At 39.9% G+C, this 24,866-nt stretch overlaps 1 protein-coding gene and 1 non-coding gene across 2 annotated transcripts; both read right to left on the reverse strand.

Annotated features, from left to right (window-relative positions):
* Positions 1 to 2,538: 2,538 nt before the first annotated feature.
* Positions 2,539 to 24,537, reverse strand: LOC108429310 (apolipoprotein B-100-like). Its single transcript, XM_037537895.1, has 27 exons — positions 24,483 to 24,537; positions 24,210 to 24,251; positions 23,642 to 23,754; positions 23,320 to 23,465; positions 22,972 to 23,119; positions 22,466 to 22,618; positions 22,082 to 22,206; positions 21,905 to 21,990; positions 21,144 to 21,594; positions 17,774 to 17,894; positions 17,535 to 17,681; positions 17,236 to 17,447; positions 16,900 to 17,128; positions 16,635 to 16,814; positions 16,318 to 16,521; positions 15,959 to 16,123; positions 15,573 to 15,778; positions 15,248 to 15,427; positions 13,650 to 13,780; positions 13,323 to 13,524; positions 9,108 to 9,280; positions 8,849 to 9,024; positions 8,555 to 8,670; positions 7,819 to 8,192; positions 3,174 to 7,690; positions 2,801 to 3,075; positions 2,539 to 2,620 (listed from the first exon to the last, which is right to left on the reverse strand). Exons 1-27 carry the CDS (start codon positions 24,535 to 24,537, stop codon positions 2,539 to 2,541), a joined length of 9,009 nt encoding a protein of 3,002 aa, XP_037393792.1.
* On the reverse strand, positions 13,026 to 13,189 carry LOC119263338. Its single transcript, XR_005130254.1, has one exon. It is a non-coding gene; the product is annotated as a U1 spliceosomal RNA (small nuclear RNA).
* Positions 24,538 to 24,866: the final 329 nt, after the last annotated feature.

The following is a 24,866-nucleotide window of genomic DNA, read 5'->3' on the forward strand; positions in this document are numbered from 1 at the left end:
CACTGATTGACAATCAATTTCACATGCTGTTGTGCAAATGGAATAGACCACAGGTGGGAATTATTGGTAGTTAGCAAGACACACTCAATAAAGGAATGGTTCTGCAGGTAGGGACCACAGACCACTTCTCAGTACCTATGCTTTCTGGCTGATGTTTTGGTCACTTTTGAATGTTGGTGGTGCTTTCACACTTGTGGTAGCATGACGGATTCTACAACCCACACAAGTGGCTCAGGTAGTGCAGCTCATCCAGGATGGCACATCAATGCAAGCTGTGGCAAGAAGGTTTGCTGTGTCTGTCAGCGTAGTGTCCAGAGGCTGGAGGTGCTACCAGGAGACGTGTTGGAGGCCGTAAGAGGGCAACAACCCAGCAGCAGGACCGCTACCTCTGCCTTTGTGCAAGGAGGAAGAGGAGGAGCACTGCCAGAGCCCTGCAAAATGACCTCCAGCAGGCCACAAATGTGCATGTGTCTGCTCAAACGGTTAGAAACCGACTCCATGAGGATGGTATAAGGGCCCGACGTCCACAGATGGGGGTTGTGCTCACAGCCCAACACCATGTAGGATGCTTGGCATTTGCCAGAGAACACCAGGATTGGCAAATTCGCCACTGGCACCCTGTGCTCTTCACAGATGAAAGCAGGTTCACACTGAGCACATGTGAAAGACGTGACAGAGTCTGGAGACGCCGTGGAGAGCAATCTGCTGCCTGCAACATCCTTCAGCATGACTGGTTTGGCAGTGGGTCAGTAATGGTGTGGGGTGGCATTTCTTTGGAGGGCCACACAGCCCTCCATGTGCTTGCCAGAGGTAGCCTGACTGCCATTAGGTACCGAGATGAGATCCTCAGACCCCTTGTGAGACCATATGCTGGTGCGGTTGGCCCTGGGTTCCTCCTAATGCTTATCAATGCTAGACCTCATGTGGCTGAAGTGTGTCAGCAGTTCCTGCAAGATGAAGGCATTGAAGCTATGGACTGGCCCACCCATTCCCCAGACCTGAATCCGATTGAGCACATCTGGGACATCATGTCTCGCTCCATCCACCAACGCCACGTTGCACCACAGACTGTCCAGGAGTTGGTGGATGCTGTTGTCCAGGTCTGGGAAGAGATCCCTCAGGAGACCATCCGCCCGCCTCATCAGGAGCATGGCCAGGCATTGTAGGGAGGTCATACAAGCACGTGGAGGCCACACATAATACTGAGCCTCATTTTGACTTGTTTTAAGCACATTACATCAAAGTTGGATCAGCCTGTAGTGTTTTTCCACTTTAATTTTGTGTGTGACTCCAAATCCAGGCCTCCATTGGTTAATAAATTTGATTTCCATTGATGATTTTTGCGTGATTTTGTTGTCAGCACATTCAACTTTGTACAGAACAAGGTATTCAATGAGAATATTTCATCCATTCAGATCTAGGATGTGTTATTTGAGTATTCCCTTTATTTTTTTGAGCAGTGTATATCTATATATGTATATATATATATATATATATATATATATATATATATATATATATATATATATATATATATATAGATCTTGCTGGTTGCAGCTTAACAAGAAATGAAAGCACCTTGGCGTAGCTTACATAGTCTGGGTAAATTGCTTGTGCATGTGAAGAGAGCTAAGGTCACACAACTCAATGGTCACAGAATTTGGTGTGACACTAGTGTCTAGCCAGTTTTGTGATTTGCTGGCTCGAGTACATCTGATTCAATTAATTTAATTGGCAGGTTTAGTCTGTATGTTTAATTAGGAGAATTACCAAACTGTGCTGGCCTGCGACCTTTCGAGACCTTTTCAGATTGGACTGGATGAGTAAAGTTCTTCTGTGAGTGGTGGTGCTTGTTTAAGTCATATTGTAATAAATGCTGCCCGGTTAGTTTCCCTGTTTATTCCCATCTTTTTGAATACAGAAGTTCTCTATTTTGGCTCCAACATGTTTAGGAAAAACTCAGATCTTTTCAAAAATCACATATGGGGTAGCATCCATGGTAGCTAAGTGTGTGTGTGCCCTGTGTATGTATGTGTCTATTTGTCTGTGAACCTCCCTGAAAGATCACTCGTGATGCAAGTTACCGTATTTTGAAAATCCCGCCCCTGATTGTGGACTGGGTGGGATGCCTACTGCCCTGCCTCTGAACCCTGATTACCTCACTGAGAGTCAAAATCTGACGATGGAAAAGGCTCTTTCTGAACCCTGTGGCACATTAAAATATATTTTTTTCAGAAATGCCCTTCTGGTGACAAGAACATGGATATTGGTGGTCTTGTAATAAAGACCAGGACTGATGCTTTACCACTTTGACTGCTGAACTGTAATCTAAACAAATGTACTTTACAGAACTGAAAATGTAAGCATGAAAGTAAAGCTAATGAAAGTAAAGCTAAAATTGTACTGCAAGATTTATTATTATTATTATTATTATTATTAAATTTGTTAAGAATAAAAAGTACAACACTTTCTGCAGCCCAAATGGTGTTTATTTATACTTTTTCATTGTTTTTAAATAAGATACAATACATTTGTCTATCAAGTGGAAATACACCGTACATCCAAAAGTATCCAGACACCCCTTCTAATTGGTGGATTCAGGTACTTGACCTTACTAATGCTCCTGTGGCAGAATGCAATCAAATCCTCACTATGAAAATTGAGTAGAGTAGAGACTGTGGGGTCGGGGGAGGGGCAAGCTCTTTATTAATAACATTGTTTTTTAGAAGACATTTTGAATGAGCATGCATCTTCAGATTTCTGTGCACATAGTCAAGTTCCAAATTAGTCTTTCATTTGCTTTTCAGTTGCTCGCCTGTACATAACCTTGCCTTCATCCTTAATGTGGGCAATCGTACTCTCAACTCTGCTGTACACTTTATCAAGTTCAGTGGAAATCGTATCCATATGGTTCGTTAGATCAAGTGAATATATAACAGCAGACACTCGCTCCTTAAGCTCACAAAGCATCTCAATGGGAACCTCCATATTCCACTGAGTCTGGAAGTTCAGTTTCTCTGAATCCACAAGTATTATTGTAACTTTCAGGATGTCCACGTCATTCTGGAAATCAGACTGTGACACAAGACAGAATGTAAATCAAAGCTGTGAGTGAAAGTAACATGGTAAAAAGTGACAAAGACATCCAAAAATACAAACTGCTAGTGTCTTACCAGATATCTACTGTAGAGTCTTCCAATAATATATGAGGGGCTTTTACTTTTCAGCTGTAGACCAATTAGTCCAGCTGATGGCGTGGAAGCAGAAATGGAAATGCCTTCCTCAACGGTTCCAGTTACTTTCTGGTAAAGGTCTACATTCACATTTGGCAACTTAACTTTAGCAACATTTCCAATAGATGACTCAGAGATATCTGTGCTCAGGACAAGAAGACCATTGTGAATGCATTCAAGATTCATATGTACCAGAGACATCTTTGTGGTCAGTTTCATTCGATCCCTGTTGAATATGGTGGCACCAGTGAGTGTGGCATTGAAAACATCAAACTCTGAGGTAGATTGAGCTTCAAACTGTGTCACAATATCATCTTGATTCAAGATGGAAACTTTGGTGTTCAGGGTTATTATAGTGGTCTTAACAGAAAACTCATAGATCAGGTCACCCATGGCAGGAATCCTGATGGTCTTTGGTATCTTAGGAAGAGTAATCTTTATCAGAGCCAACTGACTCAAAGCCCTGGTATGATTAAAGATGGTGGAAAGGGTTTCAGCTGCTATCAGCAGATTTTTGCAAAGCACTCTGGTGTTCCTATTAACAGCATTAAACAACTGCTCCATGTTTATATCAAGAGCAACCACTTTAGGGCTCTTAATGTACTTCCATTTTGTATCCATATCAAAGAGCTGATGAGGTGAGATCAGTATTTTCCTCAGACCTGTGTCTTCCCACAGTGAAATGCTATGTATGGGTGGTGTCTTTAACCTGATGAAGGGCACCATCAATTCAGGGATTTCAATGGGCAATGTTAAGATGTCAAGATTGGCCTCACCATTTACTGAGGCAATGACTTGAATTTCTTTCTCAACATTAACCATGTTGATGTAATGGGAGTACTTGTATTGATTGAACCGTGCAAGTCCTGTCCAGCTAGCCTGCTGAGCTGTAGCGTTCAGGTTAAATATCAAGTCATTCTGAAGATCAACCATTCCATACAACTTGAAAGGAAGAACTAGCTTTATGTTGTTCTTGTTCTTGGTGTCAAAAGCAATCTCAAAAGGCACAGCCTTGATGTTAAGTGAGTTGTACATAATACCATCAATTTTATCAACCAATTCAGCATTGTGTGAGACAGTCAGCTCAATTTTAGGATCCTGTATTTGAATCTGCCCTTTCATAACAGCCACACTTCTCTTTATGAATGGAGTGTCTGTCTGAACATGGGCAGTGATGGTGAAGTATCTAAAATGACCAGACTCAATATTTAGGTTCTGCTTCATCTTTAAAAGGTTGCTATCAGTATCACCACTGAACATGAGTTTGGTTGACTGTATGTCCATCACAAACTCCATGTCACTCTTGTGAGTTCCTTCATGTAAATAGTCAAAGAGAGAGCATTTCCCTCTTCCTTCATGTTTAAGGGCCAGAGTGATAATGTCAACTTTCATCTGGACAGTAGATTTCTGAGTCAAGGCAGCCTCACTGAACATATTAGCCAGTGGCATATTTAGGTTATGCTCGTAGGACGTGTCCATAGTTCCAGAAAATCCACTCTTTACAGCAAATGCTACACTGTTCACAAGCTCAGCAGTATAAAGCTCAGTGGTCGCCTTGACTGTGGTCTTAGAGGAGGCCTGAGAAGATACGTCGTGGACGGCCAGTGATCCCTGATGGTCAAAGGAGAAAGCCATGTGATGGACACTCACTGTTGCAAGAATAGAAATATGTCTAATTTTAGGCACAACAAACTGAGCAGCAGAATTAAAAGAGTAAGCCAAAGGACCAATGGGAGTGTCAAACTGAGAGTTCAGAATGGCTATGAACTGTGACGTCTCAGAATTCGTAGAGTTCTCTAGGCGAGCAGTGGTCTTCATTTTGTGATCTGGTGAGTTGATCTCAAATTCACTATAGAGCTTTCCAAAGCAGAGAACCCTGGTCATTTCAAGGACTTTCTCTCTTGCTTCATCAGCAAAGGTGTCAAAAGATGTAAGTTTCTGAAGGAATCTATCTACATAGTCACTCAGTTCATCAGTCATATGTCTGAAGTCAAGTGAGTCAAGTTGTTGGGCGAGTTCGTTCACATGCCTGGAACACTGGTCAAACAGAGGTTTGATGTTAACTGATTTCAGATGGCTAATAGCCAGCTGCATTGTTTCTTTTAAGTTATATTTTTTCATAAGCTCCACAGCATTATCCACACTTTTCTCCACCAAAGGTTCAATTCCATACTCTGCCACAATTTCTTCAACTTTAGCATAGATTTCGTTTATCTTACTGCTGATGTAATTCTTTTTGGCCACGGTTTCAATCATTTCTCTGACAAATATATAACTTTTTGTGATTTCTTCAGAGGACACAACAGTAGAGAGCTTATTTACATACTTTTCCACTTCAATGAAAAGTATGGCATTCTCTACATCCTCAAAAAACACATTTACATCAAAGCTTTCAAATATTTGTTTAAGCTCACTTGCTCTGGATCTAATATTAGCTCCAACATTATATTTACCATTGCTGTCCTGAAGCAGTTTGATGCAGTGGTCCTTCAGAGAATACAATGAAGTTTTGATTTGCTCCCTGAGTTTAGGCAAGTTCTCAGTGAAGGGCAATGAAATGAAATGGCTATCACTGTTCTTCTCATATTGTAAACCCCCAAAAATGGAAAATTCTTCTTGGTCTTTATTTACTTTATTCAAAAGGTTAGTGAGCACCGTGCCTCTTAATTCAAACCCAAGATTCTCGAGTGTGTTGTAGAACTCCAGGACTTGGTCAAAGGCATGTTCATTGAGTTTGGATCGCATCTTGACATTAAAACTTTGTCTCTCAAGAGCAAAAGCTCCAGTAATCTCATTCAGGAAGATGGTTTCAATAGAGTTGCCATTGCCAAGTTGGTGAGAGGTTGAGGCCTTACATTCATGCTCAAGAGAGAAAGACAGAGGCTGTACACTCACAAGAAGCTTTCCTTTCATCTGTCCACTGTGCTTTCTGTACACATCCAGCTCCCCATCTGAGAAAAGGAACGACTCAACCACAGCAAAGATGTTGCTTACAGGATAGAGTGAAGGAGATTTTAAATAAAATTCATTGTTAAGCTTCAGGGATAATCCTATGATCTCTGCCTCAAAGGATTGAGTCATTTGAGTGCCCAGAAATTTTCCGGTGGTGCTGCATTTTGTTGTGACTGCTAGGTCAGCATACCTTATTTCATAAGTGTGCCTCAGTTCCTCCTCAGCAAAGGCTCTCTTCAGAGTTCCAGTTAATTCGATTTTATGAGGCTCTGCTTTGACCTGTGCATCATTGATAAAGTGTGCTCCAAGAATTTTCAAGTCACCATTAACTTGCAGAGATGCAGTAAAGCTGGAAACATCAACTGCAATCTTGTGTTTGTAGAAGTTGTTATTATTCAAGAAGTTATCAGCCTCAGAGTGAATAGCCAGAGCGCTGGCAGAAAGAGTCAGAGAGTGGGCATTTTCTAACTTGATGTCCTGAAGAGATGCAATCAAATTATTAGTGAAGTTCAGGTCTTCATCCGTCAACCTGAAAGTTACCGTATTCTTTGCACTGGAATTGAAGACGTCTCCTATGTACATGCTGTTCAGGTATAGCTCAGTGCTTGTCAATCTGCCTTCAACCTTAAGCTCAGCATTGTGTTCCTGCATTGTGGCCTGTGTGGTTAGAGACAGTGAAGCCCCAGATGTACCAATGTCACCATGGAAAACATTCTCTAGAGTAACTGGGCTGACTTGGGCAATGGTGGTACAGCTTGTGGTGAGACCATCCTTAGTAAGGGACAGAGTGCCTTTGTGGGAGCCATGAATGGAATTAAAGTTAATGGTAACATCTTCATTGAGTTCCAGTTGCCTTGTGTTCAGTGATCCAGCAATCAGAGAATAGGCATGATTTGTACTGTGATCAACCTGGGATTCGACCCTGATGCTTGCTTCCTCCATGGTGGCAGAGAAGTCTACTTGGTTGCGAATCATTCGCTTGTCTGCTTTGGTTACATCTGACTTGAAGGTAAAATGAGCCTTCTTGAAATCAATGTTAAACTTTGTTGTATGCTTGAGTGGATCATTGTTGATGTTGGTGTTGGATTCAAACGACAGCTCTTCACTGGTAACTGCAGCCTTTATCTTATTACAGATTTGAACAATAGATGAACTTACTCTAAATGAGGACTCCGCCCTTGCTTCTCTAATGCTGGGCTGCAAGACAAAGAACTGTGTGAGGCTAGCGCTAGCAGACACTGGGCCTACTGTCAGATGTCCTTCCATGTTGCCTTCTCCAGTGATGTCAGAATATAGAGTAGTCTGTGAAGTATACACCATGGACATTTTCATACCAAGAGGGCTGAAGACTTGCATTTTGTAATTTCCAGTACCCTTTACTGCATCTCTCATAACAGTGACTGAGTCTAACAGGCTAAAATGCGCATCAATGAGCTTGTGGCTTAAGGAAGAATTGAAGGTGATCTTTAAAGCGTCCTCAGGGACATCAGCGATATGGGCAGTTCCTGCATGGGAGGAAAAGGCATGAATGTATAAGATTTCTTAATACGTAAGAAGTGCATTTCTTAGTACTATTCTGCTAGAACATTGTGCTGGTAAACGACCACTAGTGCTACATTCATGTGTTACTTACCTTCAACTCGATAGGACAGTATTTCCATTGAACTGTTAGCAATGAACTTGTAGTTGGCAATGTAACTTGGTCCCTCAACAGTGTTGTTACCACCAGAGATCATGGCCTCAAAGTTGTAGAAGTTGGTACTGATCTTGGTAGACATTTGTGCCATTCCCAGAAGTGGCAATGTAAAGTCATAACTGGAAGGAATGGAGAACGTAGGTAGCCTGAACTGTTTGGAGGATACTGTCAGACCAATCTGTGGCATGGACAGGTCTGGGGTGGCCATTGCATGAGGGATTCTCAGGTCTTCAGATGTCGTTCCACCCAGAGGCAAGGAAATTGTGGTAGTGATATGGTCCTTGTTGAACTGGTATTTGAACGTGCTCTCTCTAAGAATAAAACAAATGTAATAAAATTAACAAACAGGACAAACATTATGGCTGTTGGATGTTTGGATGTTTTCATTCATCTGAGTGTAGAGAAATGATGCTGATATAAAACATTACTAATAAACTGCATTTAGCATCTTTCATACATTAACATATATCCTAACATGCTTCACAACAAATGAACAAATCCAATCAGGAAAAAGAGAACATTAGAAAATTATAGAAACAAAAACACTAGACAAGAAAAAAAGTTCAGAATTTAATAATAATAATAATAAATGTCATTTATTACTATTAATTAATTAACTATAAATAGATAATGTAATAACAATAATTAGTATGAAAGAAAAAAAATATCTTACGTGTTCAGGTACAGTTTTTCAGGCAAAGCAGGCATAACCAGGTCTGGCATGTTGTTCTTTACTGTCTGAATGAAGGGAACATCAGCAGATATCTTGTCCATCCAAATCCTGCTAGCCTGTGATCACATTTAGTCACAAAAAAAAAAACGCAGAGGGAATGTTGAAAATACAGCAGGTTGTACTGATTTGGAACAATTCAGTAAGTTGGACCGACACCGTAAAAATACAATACAATACATACAATAAATGATTCCCATAAAGCACAAAGCAGAAATGCCATTTTAGCAAGTTTACCTCAATAGATTTTGAATAAATGTGATGTAGATTTATATCAGTCTGGGCAATTCTCTGATGCATAATTTCCTGAAAATGCCACTGCAGTGTGCTCTGGAGATGCTGTGTGTTCAGCATGAAGTTCTGGATTTTTGAGTCCATGTCAGAGTTCAGCTGAACCTCCACCTCATCATCAGCTGCAAACAGTATTTTAGACAGAATTAATAACTGGTTCCAGTACAACTAAATGGAAGATCACAATTGATAATAGTTCAAATACCATATTTGAAGACTATGCTCTGGATAGAGCTGGTCTCTAGGACTGTGATGTTACTCTTGAGCTCCAAGGTGAGATCCTCAGTGCGCATTATGGTGGCAGTGAGAGCCGCCTCAGTCTTCAGTGAAGGAACAATCACCTGGGCTTGCAGTAGCCCATCCTTCTTTTCCTCAAGCCTGTTGTGAACATAAATGTCTCTTTAAGGTGCCACATACACAAATTCAACTGCTTACATCAACAAATGCAGTGCGTTTTTGAAAAGATAGAAGTTTTGAGAGAAACCTGTGCAACAAGTCCAGTCGTGAAATTTCCTCACTACTAAATATTCCACAGTCAACTGTCAGTGGTATTATAACAAAGTGGAAGTGATTGGGAATGACAGAAACTCAGCCATGAAGTGGTCGGCCACGTAAAATGACAGAGCGGGGTCAGCGGATGCTGAGGTGCATAGTGTGCAGAGGTTGACAACTTTCTGCAGTCATTCACTACAGACCTCCAAACTTCCGATTGGCCTTCAGATCAGCTCAAGAACAGCATAGAGAGCTTCATGGATTGGGTTTCCATGGCCGAGCAGCTGCATCCAAACCTTACATCAGCAAGCGCAATGCAAAGCATGAAACGCAGTGGTGTAAAGCACCACCACTGGACTCTAGAGCAGTGGAGACGTGGTCTCTGGAGTGACCAATCATGCTTCTCCGTCTGGTAATCTGATGGACGATTCTGGGTTTGGCAGTCGCCAGGAGAACGGTATTTGTCTGACTGCATTGTGCTAAGTGTAAAGTTTGGTGGAGGGGGGATTATAGTGTGGGGTTGTTTTTTCAGGAGTTGGGCTCGGCCCCTTAGTTCCAGTGAAAGGAACTCTTAATACTTCAGCACCAAGAGATTTTGGACAATTTCATGCTTCCAACTTTGTGGGAAAAGTTTGGGGACGGCCCCTTCCTGTTCCAACATCACCAGTGCACAAAGCAAGGTCCATAAAGACATGGATAAGTGAGTTTGGTGTGGAAGAACTTGACTGGCCTGCACAGAGTCCTGACCTCAACCCAATAGAACACCTTTGGGATGAATTAGAGCAGAGACTGTGAGCCAGGCCTTCTCGTCCTACATTAGCATCTGACCTCACAGATGCTCTTCTGGAAGAACAGTCAAAAATTCCCATAAACACACTCCTAACCCTTGTGGATAGCCTTCCCAGAAGAGTTGAAGCTGTTATAGCTGCAAAGGGTGGGCCGACATCATATTTATCCCTATGGATTAAGAATGGGATGTCGCTCAAGTTCATATGCGTGTGAAGCCAGGCGACTGAATAATTTTGGCAATATAGTGTATGTGTCCTACAGTCTTCATTTGAGATGATCTACCAAACTACATTATGTGTCTAAAAGTATCCAGACACCATTTCTAATCAGTGAATTTAGCTATTTTAAAGTGCACCAGTTACTGATCTAGGCATTCATTTAATCCTAACCCTTGTTCAATCTCCCTAGAAATATAGAACAGGATTGTTTGGAGTCAAAATTAATTCTGACATTCAAATATTCACTAAATCTAATGAAAAAATGCAATTTCCAGTGGAAAAAACATGAGACCTATACCTGCAGTGTCTTTTACTATGTTCCACGTCAATTTGCCCCTTGTCTCTCATTCCAAAACCACTTCCGTTCACCACCAGGAACGAAACTTGCAAAATCTTAAAATCTTCACACTTTAAATGTTAAACCATAATCTGAAGAACTGCTAGAAATTAAAAGAGTGAAAAGCAAAGTAGACTTGATTATGCTAGCTCTAGCTTAGCCAGCTAACCCAACACACACCACAGGATGGGCTTCATTCCACCTTTGTGTCACTCCAATCCGAGCACCAATCGCTCAACTTTACGCATGATTTGAGCCTTTATGCTCTAAATTTGTGGATATCAAACCTGTGTGGTAGAGCATGAATCTGCTTACTAAGCTAACATTAACCTCTGATGCTACCAAGGACTGTATCATTGAACAAGATCTCAGAAGGAGACGAGACAGCCTACAGGAAGGAGGTCCTGAAGTTGGCAGCTTGGTGTTCAGAGAATAACCTGGCTCTGAACACCAAGAAAACAAAAGAGATCATCGTTGACTTCAGGAAGCACAGCACTGACCCAGACCCCCTGTCCATCAACGGCGAGTGTGTGGAGAGGGTCCGCACCTTCCGGTTCCTTGGAGTCCAAATCTCTACCAACATCACCTGGACAGACAACATCACAGCCGTCATCAAGAAGGCTCAGCAGCGACTACACTTCCTGAGAGTCCTCAGGAAGCACAACCTGGATTCCAACCTGCTGCTGACCTTCTACCGCTCTTCCATCGAGAGCCTGCTGACGTACTGCATCACAGTGTGGTACGGCAGCTGCACCATGGCAGACAGGGAGAGGCTTCAGAGGGTAGTAAAGACAGCACAGAAGATTATTGGCTGCCCTCTCCAATCCCTGATGGACATCTACACCTCCCGCTGCGTCAGCAGAGCGAAACGCATCACAATGGACAGCTCGCACCCCGGATCTGTACTGTTTGACCTGTTGCCCTCAGGAAGGCGGTACAGATGCATCAGATCAAGGACAAACAGACTTAAGTACAGTTTTTTCCCAAAAGCAATAACACTTCTCAACTCACAGATGCACTGATAGTCTATCCCCAGACTTCCATCACCACCTACATACCAGTCTATTCCCAGACTCCATTACCAGCTACTGTGCAATACTCTGCATACGGAAATGTGCAATCATACTGTACATGTATGTACATTATACAGGAATATGTGCAATACTTAGCAATGTGCAATATTTATTGTACATACAATACAGCTGTAAATATCCCCATATTTATATCTTGTAAAAAACATAGTTTTTATTTTGTTTCTATATTTATTTCATATACATATATATATATACAAACGCATAGAACTGTGCACAACCCCTCCCCATTCTATTCCGTGTCATTTGTTTACATTGTGTGTTTGCACTGAGATGGAGTTGCTCTTAATCTCATTGTACTGTGTATAGTGACAATAAAGGCATTCTATTCTAAGATCATTCACTGCCTCAGATTCACTGCCTCAGAGTGTTTCACTCAAATGTTGTATCAGTGGCACTTCAGTGAGCCAGAATTGAGCTTGTGTGGTGAAGCTATTTATTGGCCTGCTCTCTCTCTAAGCTGATCAGTAGTTTATAAAGCTGTACCATGCTAAGCTTCTACATGCTATAATAACTTTAAATGAATCATTTGGCAAGGCACTGTAAATTTGGACACTGGCAACTTCCTTTGTCTTCTTTTGATGAAAATTCCTTAGTTACCTCAGCAGCACAATCTTTGTTTTTAGAAAATTTACACAAAAAAAGTATAAAAAATGCTGTATATTTCCACATCTGCATCTACATCTGGCCATAGTAACATCATCAAAAGTGATAAATGGCATAAGCCATAACTTTCATAATTCATATTTAAATGCTTATCAATTTCAAATCTTCACATAAAATGCATTTCAGTACTTTTCAGTTGGACATTTCAGTTTTAAGGTGAAACATAAAGGGGGATAATACAACATTGGCTTTTTCAGCTATTTAAAATCAAAGCTGCAGTGTGTTCTGAACTTCTACATTTTGCCTGTGATAAATAGGCATGATAATTTCTGAACAAAGCATACTGTGGGATTCAGGCACCGAAGACATTTGTTCAAGGTAGATTCCTCCTACTTTACTGATGATTTTAGTTTGTTATATTTGTTTGAACTGGTTTCTTTACAGCTTTGGATGTTTTTAATCATCAAATGCAGTTTAACTGTTCTGCATTTCTGGCACTGATACTGTCGTCTCAGGGGATTAAACCAGCAACCTTCCGGTCACAAGGCTGGTTCCCTAAACTCCAGCCCATGACTTCCCCCAAAGAATTTCAGGAGAGAGCACAAATGCAGTCTCTCACCACCAGAAATTATGCAGTCGAGATTCCCGCATTTGGGGAATTCGCAAAGGTCAGCACAACCGAAGTACAATGGCCGAGCATTGCCCTGGGTGAACCACCTTCGTGATCGTGGTATCACCTCTATCAGGTAAGTATGGGTCTGTTTTTGATTGATTTTTCATTTTTCTCTGCTCAAGCAAAACTTTTGTCTTCTCTGTCTCAGTAATTTTAGAAGGTAATGTATATTCAGGCATAATTTAATAATAATATCACCCCAGCCTTCGCTTACCTGGCACATCCTACCAGAGACACCTGAGGAATGTTCTTGTTGGAGATGTCAATTGTGAGTTTCTTTCCTTTAGCGCTGCTATCGGTGATTCCAACTCTTATCCCAGCCTCAACATCACAATCAGGGATGTTGATGCTTGTGGTGAGGACGTTTTTATTCCTGTTGTATTTAACAGCAGCGGTGGCCTCAACAGGGTTAGGACCTAATCAGACAGTGGACATTGTTTATCAAAACAACAGTATTTTTAGGAAAGTAGTCCACAAATGCCAAACCAATCTCATCTGATATACATTATGGCTTCAAATAAGTGTTTTAAAGTGTATTTACCATCACTTCTCAGGATCATTCTGAGACTATCAGACTTCTGGCGGCCATCGATTCCCTCATTTAAGAGCTCGTAGCTAAAAGTAGCCATATACTCAGTAACTGCATCAGTGGGACGGATGTCAACTGCAATTCTAAGGGAACATCACACGTTACAGAATTGATGGATTATAACAATGGTGTGGGTTTTATTTCAACTTTGGAAGGGGGCGAATGTTCATACCACCTGACCCATCATATCATATGAAAGTGTTTTATAACTTTATTAGCATTAAAGATATGCTACATTAGTAATGTGGCATTAAATGGTCATAAATACATGCATCACATTCTTACCTTGAACACTTCAAATTACTATTAAAATATGCAAAGAAACCAAACTAATAAATCTTAACTATTAATCTCTTAATCTCTGGTACCAGAAACAGTGAATTATAATGCAGCATCATAACAATATTGTCACTGTATTAATTAGTATAAGATTTTATATAAAACTGTTCATGAACAACAGCAATAAAAATTTGGGTATCATTACATGCATTTCAATATCATTGTGGTGTATCATTATTTTCCTTTCAGTTCATGGATAAAAGAGAGAAGCAAGTGTATATGAGAAACTGAACAACTGAAAAATATAATCTGCATATTCTGTACAGTGCATTTCACTGTAGACTCTGAAAATGTGCTTAGCTGAATTGGCTGATTTTCTGAATGTTAAAACATCAACTTACACTCACACTGTAAAGGTGGCATTTGACAAGCTATATATGTTTGTTGCCATTTACACACCAAGATCTCTATCTCTCTAAAACAGATGAGTGATTCTGTTTGAGGCATTTAGGGAGAAGTGAAATGACAAGAATAGAAAGGAACTTTATCTGCTTCAACTAATTAAGTGCCTGAAGAGTGAGACTAAACTGGACATTTTAACGTCCAGTTGGCAGGACCAACCGGTAAACACAGAGCTCAATAGCGGAAACCCTAGTAAGACATCTGTAGGTGCCACAGACATAAGCACAGTATTTGAAGCTCCAGTCCTCATGAGCCAAAACCCTGCAGACCTCAGCTCATCAGCTAAATAGCAAGACCTTCAGGAACCAAATTCATACCCGCGGCACTTTGACATGCCCGGTTTGCCATGCCTGTGCTAAACCAACTATAGCTAGCTATTGATAACAAACTACGCTACATTATTAGTCCTTTCAGTCCAGGGCAGAACTACAGCCTGTGGTAGATAAAAAGCAGACAGTGCCTTCTTAGTTTACCTCATTTTAAACACTAAACATCTCTTGATTATTAGTCTCAGTCGGCTACAGTAAAGCAACATGAAACTGGCTGACTGTATACAGACTGCACTTCACCTGTATTAGATGTGCAGAGATGTAAAGTTGTGACAGGAAAAATATATTTTTTAAATTATAGATTCTCTTTGTTTATTGTTGTTGTTTAAAAGCAATATGATTTGATGACATTTCAGTCAAATGTAACAAGCAATCACAACAGACTGTTAAAAAGCAATGTATGAGAGGTGCCTATGTATAATAATAATAATAATAATAATAATAATAATAATAATAATAATAATAATAAGGTATCCTTACTTTGTCTCTCCATTCAGAGGGAAGTAGGGAGCAGCTTCATTTGAACGTGCAGCGGTGTAGCGGACAGTTGTGCAGTATTTGACCCCAGTGAAAAGTGGACTGCACTTCACTGAGCCTGTCTTAATGCCTACACCGGGCAGCTGGGTGATCTTCTGGGAGCTCAGCACTAGCAGCCAGTTACTGTTTATGAAAAAGTGACCCTGGTAATGAGGCTTCATACTTTGTATTTTACACCATCAGTAGATTTGATAAAGACTTGAAATGATTGACAAAGACATTAGTAATACTGATGAAATGCATAATGAGTTTACAGCAAATAACTAACCTTGCGCTGAGAAGCTGAGTGGTACCTTTAGGTGCAGGTATGGTCAGCTTGATCTGGCCATGAGCCATAGAAATTTTAGCATTGAGAGAGCTCTCATGGTAGAAGTTGGTGTGCATCTCCACAGCAGAGGCAACAAATTTGGGTACATGAACACCCATACGAGTCACAAACTCAACCCCCATGGAGGGTGAGAAGGTCAAGTCACGCTATGAAGATGAGGATGATGCAGGAATGTTATTAGTTTTTTTAAATGACATTGCAGATTTCACCTCATACAACAATATGGTAAAGATGCTGCCAATACATTACTGTCTTGGAAATGTACATAAATTATTAGGAATTGTTCAGTGTTTGTTTTGATTGTGGTAATTGCCTGATTTATGTACCGTGCTTTGCTCCATATGCAATCCTCCCTTAAGACTGGGAGTAAAAGTTCCAGACAGTGTGAACCTGAGGGGGAGGCCAGAAGCAGTGGGCAGGTGGAACTGGTTGTCCATGAAAATGTAGTGGGCAAAGATGTTTTGTTTGCCAGACATCAGTTCCATCATAATCTACGTTCAGATAATAGAGCAGGGAGAGCTTCTTCAACAAGACAACAAGAAAACCAACATTGCCTTATATCAAAATCAGAATAAAGAGATGTTTTGTAACTAATGTGTGAATCTGTGTGTGTGTGTGTGTGTGCATGTGCATGTGTGTGTGGGTGGGTGTGGGTGTGTGTGTTTGTATGGAAATGTAAACAAACCTTAGAGGGTGTGAGCTTGATGCTATTATAGTATGTGACCATCCTGCTAGCAAAAGCCGACAGATCACCATTGCCCTTTATATATCCAAGCTCAGCTCCCATGATCCTCAGATAGGCCATTGCTTCTGGGGATTCATGATCTCTCAGGTCCTTGACAAGCTTGTTAAAATTGTACACAGTTTCTTTTAAGATGTCCTCAGAAACCTGTCAAGGAGATGGGAGACACTGTCATAATAATGGTGTGTTTAAAGTAAATCATAACTAATCATAACTATAACCATTATCTCTGCGATTGAATCCAGAGGTTGTGTGAATACCTGTCGCTTGGTTTTATTTGTTCTCAGGGGCTCCATCCACTGCTGCAGAACTTCATTCAGCGGGTTTGGCATCTTGTCCCCAACCCAGTACATTGCTTTGGAGATGGTATCAGGAAAAAAGCCATTCTTTCCAAAGATCGCCTCAATGGATGGATCAAATCCCTTGCCTTCCATACCAAACTGACAAAAAACAATGAAGAGCTTTATCTAAGAACAGTTCTACAGCAAACCCGAACGTGAAAAACAATAAGGAAAAGGCTCCCACCTCCCAAACGTCAAAGCTGTATCCAAAAACTTTCAAAGTTGTCTCAAGCATAACCTCTTTGGGCAGCTGACTGCTGGGATCAAAAATGATGTTTCCTTGCATGTTGGTCCCTGTTTCTGTAAATTTTGGCATGTAAGCCTCAATCTTGTAATTACCGGAAAGTTTAGTGTAGCCCAAGAGATTAATCACCTCTTTGTCCTGCATTACTTCAATAATTTTCTCAGCCAACCTGAGAAGATAAAGGAAAGAATCTTAAAATTAAGGAAAACACTGAGAGAACATGTTTTTAATTAGATCCTGATGAATCTTTTAAACTGTGTACAATGAGATACATACTTTTGGGTCTCCTGATCCTTGGACTGAACAATGTTGTAGATGTGAGATGAAACGAAGGATCTGACTTGCATGTTCTGTTCTTGCTTCAAGATCTTCTTAACAAGCTCAAGATCGCTAACCTCAGGGTTTCTCATCAGAAGGAGGTAAGCAGCGAGTCTCTTTTGCACAGCACCCTTACTGTACTGTGCAACCCTCTGGATGTTGAGACGGACCTGAAAAAAAAAAACAATGATCTAGGGAGCCATGAGATGAAATTATTAAAGACTGATGAGAATAGCTTTAGTGAAGGAGTGTCTGACCTCATCAGTAACAGACATGTATCTAAAAGCTTGAATGGCAGCTATTTGAACAGACAGAGTGGTGGCAGGCTGCCTCATGCACTTCAGCAGGATACTCTTAATGTTTGGGTTTGCAGCTTCCATGGCTTTTCCCATGTTTCCAACAACCTGGATACAAAAGAAATTGATTGTAAACTTTTTTGATTAAGTTTGGTAATTATGATGACTTTGAGACGGTGTTCAATGTGAGACATCTGTACCCTCAGGATCAAGTAGGTCAGTTCCTTGTCTCCAGCACAGTCAGGGCCCAGGATAGAAGATACATAATTATGTACTGCTGTAATTGCAGGAGTGACTTTGCTGTCCGTCTGCTGGAAATGCCTGATGAGGTAAAACAATGACAGTCAGTTACATTGTCAACGTGGGAAAGCAGAGCAAACAACTGAAGATCCAAAACGACTGAGATGGCTTTCAATAGAAAACCATTATAAATTCTTCAGGATTCATTACATGTCTGGAGGATTTAGAAATAAATAATTGGGCAACATTTCCAATTTGCAACATTTCCAACCACAACACTAATCAAATTTCCACGCAGTAAGAGCTCCTCCTGTCAAGTGTAAGTGCTGGTGTTTTGAGGTAGAAATGTCAAATAGCAACAACAATTCAGGGGTCTGTTACACACAATGTACCACTCTGCTGTGCAGTGGTGGCTGAAAAACATGATCTACATGGAAAATCATCAAAAGGAAATCTGACCTGCAGCCTCATTAGAAAAGTCAACATCTGAAGTACAAAACAACCTGATAACCTATAAATGCATTTTGGAAACAAGTGCTGTGAACTGATGAAGCAGTAATTTAACAGTTTGGCCACCGGCACTAAAGGTATAGAGAAAAGGAGCAGCAACTGATGAAAAGAACACCTTGCAAACTGTCAAGCATGTGAGTGGGTCTATTATTCTGTGGGGTTGTGTGGCAGCCAGTGGGACAGAACACTTTGCATGAGTATATGTAGCTTCACCTTTTCTGAGCAGTTGAGCTGAAAGTGTAATAAAGTAGTATGTTTATCCAAAAAACTGGATCAGTGACCATAGACAGTTTCAGACACTGGCAATTAAAAAAACAGAGCAGTGAAAACGGCCTGAGAAACTGAAACGTATTTTATTTAGAGAATTGATGGAAAATGTTTGATGAATCTGTGAATTGCCAAAAAATGTATGTATGTCGTGATTCTTGTTTACTTAGTGATCACAGCCACTGGTGTTCAGGAATGGACATACATAGCCTATTGGTTTGACTATACAGGACATGGCAGGTCATGTCATGGATTTTAAAGAAAAAACTGACATTAATTTTTCACAAAATTTCATTAACAGTTTTATAATTATAAACAATGATTTATTTTAATTGCTTCTTAAATGCTGAAATGTTAACTGTGTATAAAAACCACACCAGGAATAATTAATTACAATAGATACAGTAGCTTCACTTACTGAAGCATTAATTATTGATTATCTATTGAGCATGAAATCTTTTATATTAAACAGTGAATGTCAGTCACTTTATTATTATTATTATTATTGTTATTATTGTTACTAGTAGAAGTATTACTCCAAAAAGGTCTATTTAAGCTGCACCATTTAAAATGGCCTTTTGAACATATATTAATGAATCCTGTTTTTTGAACATTGTTAGATGTCAAACTTTTAAGAATAAACAGAATATCTTGTAAAATGTAACATTAATAACAGTTTTTTATAGTAATAGTTTAATAATGTAACATTTGTAATAAATACATTAAATACATCATTTTTTTGTGTGAATATATTTTATCTTAAAGTGTTTGTCTAATATGCAAAATACAAAAATGAATAAAATAGTAAATACAAAAAACACTGGATTTATGACTAATGAATATCCTCCCAGTCTAATGAATTATCATAAATCAAACTTTTTCTAATGTAAGGATGAACATGACTATTATTGACCATTAAATTAATTCATTAATTTTAATTAAAATGTCTTTAAAAATGTATATTCAGCTTGTAGTAGCCACAGAAATGAAAGCAAACTATTAATGGATTAAATCTTTGCTTGCACAGCCTCAGATGTGTGAGTGTGAGAAGACAGGCTCACAGCATTGGTGCTGTTGCGCAGTTTGTGTAATACTTCGTGCAGTTTTAGTAAATCGAATGTTCATTTTGGGCACAAATTGCATCAAAGCACATTCTGCACTACAGCTGCACTTGTTCATAACTCTGGCCCAACTGAATTAAACAAAAACAAAGCAAGATATAAATATAATAAATCAAATCTGTCTGAGAACTGGCCAGCTGTGGTCTTCATTCTCTGATAAACAGAGGCCGCAGAGTGAAGAGACCCTCCTAATAGGACTTTGGTTTGGTCAGTATGATGTTTTCCTATCAGATAATTTCTCAATTTAGAAGTAAAGAAGAAAGTGCCTGAAAGTTACTCAGAAACAGCTGAGAAGTTTAAATGTGTTTATAAAAAATCAGCGAATACAGATACGACTCCATCCTGTAATGATCTAGTCTCCCATCTTAGTGCTAGTTTACAGGAAACCCTGGAAGTTCTCGCTCCAGTAAAAAAGAAGAAAGGTTTGCGCACTGTTAAAAAATGGATGGAGGAAAACTAGACTGCAGGTATACTCTGATATTCTCAAAGAGCAGATCTCAGTCTATAATAATTCTCTGAAAATATCCAGACAGTCATTCCTCTCCAGAGTAATCAATAGATACACAAATAATACCAACATCCTCTTTTCCACCATAGACCAGCTAATTAACCCTCACTTGTCTGCTGGTGCGTTTAATTATGAATTACCTTCTAAAGTCTGTGAAGAGACCTGATATGACAGGGTGAAGCTCCGCAGACTCAGACAAGCTCCTATAATGTTCCTGATAAGCCGCCGACATCAGTAATGACATCTTTCTCTGTTATCAACTATGAGGAGCTACAACAGTTATAAAAACACTAAGTTCAGCCACATGTGATCTTGACCCTGTTCCTACTTCACTCCTTCAGATGGTGTTTGACTGTGTTCTCAATAATGTTTAAACTACTGTAAATTGTTCTCTGTCAACAGGTTCTGCATTCAGAAAAACTCACTCATTAGCCATTTTATCAGGTACATCTACCCTAAAGACACAGTTTTGTAGGATTAAATGTACTGACTGTAGTCTGTCCGTTGATGCACAGCCCCCTCTAACCCGTCCATCAATGGAAGAGAAATGCCAGTAAATGGGGTGATATGTTCAGGTGTTGCACAATTTTTATAACAGCACATTTTAATTTTTTTCTACTGCCCATATATTTTCCATTTCAAATTAATTTTTTTAAGGAAGGTTTTTACGGTGCAGTAGAGGACACCACTGGGTAGATCCTGTGCCAGAAACCAGTCCTGCCATTTCCTTGTCTTTATTTCATTAATGTAGTATTTACTAGCCAATGGGTGGTTGTTCAGTGTGAGATAGTGTACATACCCTAACGATCATAAAGACCATAATTCAGCTGTGGTAGAAAACCACAAAAGAACATATTTGTCTGTAATGTTGTGAGACTGAAACTGCATTTCATGACATGAAATAGTATAAAAAGAATCACTTACTTTCTAACAACATTGCTCAGAGCAAACATGATGGGCTTACTCTGCTTGTTCTTGGCCATCTCAAGAATGTCCCTCACAAGACGGTCTGAGGGCCTGTGGACCATTGCCAGAGCATAGATGGAGGCATCTATCTCAATGGTTTCGGAGGAGAAGCCCCTGAGGATCTGGAGCATGGTGCTGCTGCACTCCGGAGTACCACACTGGATCAGGCTCTGCCAGGTTAGGAACTGGTCCTCCTCCACCATCTGAGTGATGGCTTGTTTGAGGACAGCAGACTCTAAGCGGCGGAGTTCACTGACCAGTTTGTAGAAGATGCTAGCCCTCTGGTGGCCCTGCTGATTTTGATGTATGGTTCGTAGTTCCTTGAAAACAGTGAGCAGAGCATCGGTACTTTGGACAGGGGCCTTTTCTTCTGTGGCTTCCATAGGGAGGTTCTTCAGGTTGGCTTTGTCTATGAAAGAAACAGGGATTTTTTTAAAGGAAATGTCTGACCAATACGAAAAACCAAGATCAATACAGATACAAATTTTAAAGGGGCTAAAAAAAATTTAAATTCTTAAAAAAATAAATGAATATTCATTTTTATATTTTAGAATATGTTTTGTTGAACAGTCCTTTACTGACTGACTTGTTAAATGAATGTTTAATGCTGAGGTTTTTCTGTTTTAAGTTAAATGTATCCATATGTACACATACGTCCTGGCACTGCACTGAATGTAAACCATTTCTGTTTCTATGTAGGAACAGAAAAAAATGCATACTGTAGTGAAACACTCTGTCGTTGATCTTGTTGGTCCCGTGCAGAGTGAGGACCTGCTTCACAATAGAGGAGATTCCATACTCATTCCTGGATTAGTAATGAAAATGAATAAAAACGGGATCTGGTACTTAAAACTCTTATACTGTCACTGAAATCGAAAAAAAGTTAATGGTCTCACCGGTGAGAGAAGGGCAGGTAAACATGCTTCTCAGTGCAGGTCGCGAGGGTCATATGCTTTTTCTGATTGTCAAACCGATAGTTGCAGATCTGGGTGCTGCTAATCAGCCTGGACAGAGGATAGTGCTGGAGACAAAGCAAAATCCAAAGATCACATAAATAATCAATGTGTTGATTTTTGGTATCTTTTCTGTCAGGAGTCACAGCTGAGTCAGCATTGAGTCAGCACTGCGGCTTTGTTTCCAGGGTGTGTTTCCCCATTTTCATTTAGGTATTTCCGCACCACCTGCTCTGCTTCCTTAAAGCTGTGTTTAACTTTGAGAGTTAAAATTACTGAAGGTTCCCATGGACACAAGACCAAGACTTAGACCTGCAGTTGTCTTACCATGCCAGAGATCAAAGCTACGGGGCTGCCGTAATCCCTCTGGGCACTGAACCCATCACAGCCTGACAAATCCCTGGTAATAGTGACATCAGTGGCAATGTCCTCTCTATTGTTAACCCGGAGGTCAGTAACACAAGTGCCATGGATAGTCGCCTGTAAGATTAAAAAAAGATAAGTTTAGGGTCAAAAATCATCATCAGTACAGCTATTATGATATATAAGTTATGGTAATCATATTATTATAAGATAAATAACATTTTTTGCAGCTACTAATTTGATACACATTCAAGATAGAAGACAGGATGTAATAACAGTGTAATTATAAAGACAGTATGGAGGACCTTCTCAGAAAAGGGGGGGGGGGGGGGGGGTATCAGAGAGCCATTAAGACATTCAAAGCATTTCAAAACAAGATCTTTTCTCACAGCTTTTATACAAAGAGGTGTTTTCACCTTATATTCAGAGCAATAACATTTCCAGAAATAAAGAATAAATATAATAATTACCATGTTTTTTTTCTTCTCCATCTCCATGTCAGGCACCAGTAAAGCAGAGACAATACCTCTCTTGATATTTAAGATGTTAATGGTCTCGTCTTTCTCAGGAAATAGTTGTACACTGTTCTTACCCTCAACCATGACTTTCAGAGTGTTTCTGGACAAAGAGGAGCAAAGAACTGTTATAACCTCGAGAGACTGTTACTGTTGCCAACATCAGGTCATAAAGTAAATAAATAAAATAAACAAATAATAATTGATAGTTAAATTATTTTTGTCACTTTTACAGAGAACACTTTTCAACTCCCACAGACTCCTTGAGAAAGCAGGAGTCTTTTATTGTTCTGTGACACTTACTTCTCCATGGCAGCCTGAAAAGCCTGGGTCTCAGCTGCCGGGCCATAAACGGGGAAGCCTTCAGCATCCATGTCCACCACTTCACTCAAGGAGCACCCACTCATGTTCAGCACGAAACTACATGCTCGAGGCACATCGATCTCAACCTGGGAGGCATCAAAGAAATCAGAGTACAGGAGAGGACGACCGCATAAAAATCTGTTATGTAAAAATTAAGAACTTTGGGGAGAAGAAGGAAAAAGCGCAGGCTGGGTGATGGTTTGCCACTGTGGTTTACCCAACTTCGGTTCTAGAAGTGAAGCTTAATTCTAGCTAGAATTACCTTGCAGGTGATTTTGGGGCCACTCCTGAGGGACAATGGTGTATTCACACTATTTTGGGTCTCTGCTTCATACTGATACACATATCTTCTAAAGCTCTTGTATCTTCTGGCCACTGGAGAGTGGACAATGACATGATAAAACATAAGGCAAAGACTGTAATACTGTAATCTTTAAATTCTTATTTAAATTTACATTCCAACGAAAATGAATATGAAACAATAGAGTATTTCACTCATTCTAATATTTATAACCAGGGACGGACTAATATCTACCATTAATTTAGTCTAGAAGAGTGTATTATAAAGTTGACACTGACTGACTGACTGGGATGTTATTGACTAAGCAGCTCTTAACAGAAAAATTCTATCATTTATTAAAGGCCAAAATTACTCTGGCGATATGGTGAGTGCAGTGGGTAAAAATCAAACAATGCTTTCAGTAAAAAATTCTGCTGTTATGTAGCTTCAGAACCATGTATCTAATGTAATGATGCTGCTATGATAAATCAAGTATTTTCCATTGAAACCTGGCCTCCTGGGAAGGTTGTATGAGGGAAATGGAACTTACAGTAGCATGTGGGATTTTCCTCAGCGTCTCCAGTGTCTTGTTCTGGAGAGATGAGTTTTAACAACAAATTCCAGTTTATTTTTTTGGTAATAAAAATATGACTGAACTACTTATTACTATTCTTAGTTATTAACTCATCCAGAGGTATATTTGCTTAGTTTTAATATTTGAGACTACAAGCATTTTTTTTTTTTTTTTACAATGTTTTGGAAAAAAAAATTCTAATGAGAGTAAAACTTTTATTCATGTGAAACACGAGCACGAGTTACTCACGAGCGAAGGTGCAGGTGCCGAGTAAAAGCACCAGCCAGAGCTTCATGTCCCCCATGAAGAGAAGAGTCCTCTTAGAAAAGAGTCCTCTTCCAAAACAAAGACAAAGACTAATTCTTTTCCTCCGTCTCGCACCTTTTATAATTTAAGCCTCTTATCGTGGATCAGTGAAGGTCTGCACCAACTCTAAAGTCCAGGCAGGATGTACGTTAGACCAAAGGCAAAGCTGCTTTGTCAATACCATCCAATACTTCTTAGTCAGCTGTACGTAGGTCAATATTATCCGCTGGACCAACCTGAACAGTATCTGTTGTTCTGTTCTCTGGCCTCATTTAAATAAGACCTAATGATCTATGGTTGCTGTGCAGGGACAGACAAGCACATCTT

Source organism: Pygocentrus nattereri, chromosome 4 (assembly GCF_015220715.1).
Source record: "Pygocentrus nattereri isolate fPygNat1 chromosome 4, fPygNat1.pri, whole genome shotgun sequence".
NCBI classification, from domain to species: domain Eukaryota; kingdom Metazoa; phylum Chordata; class Actinopteri; order Characiformes; family Serrasalmidae; genus Pygocentrus; species Pygocentrus nattereri.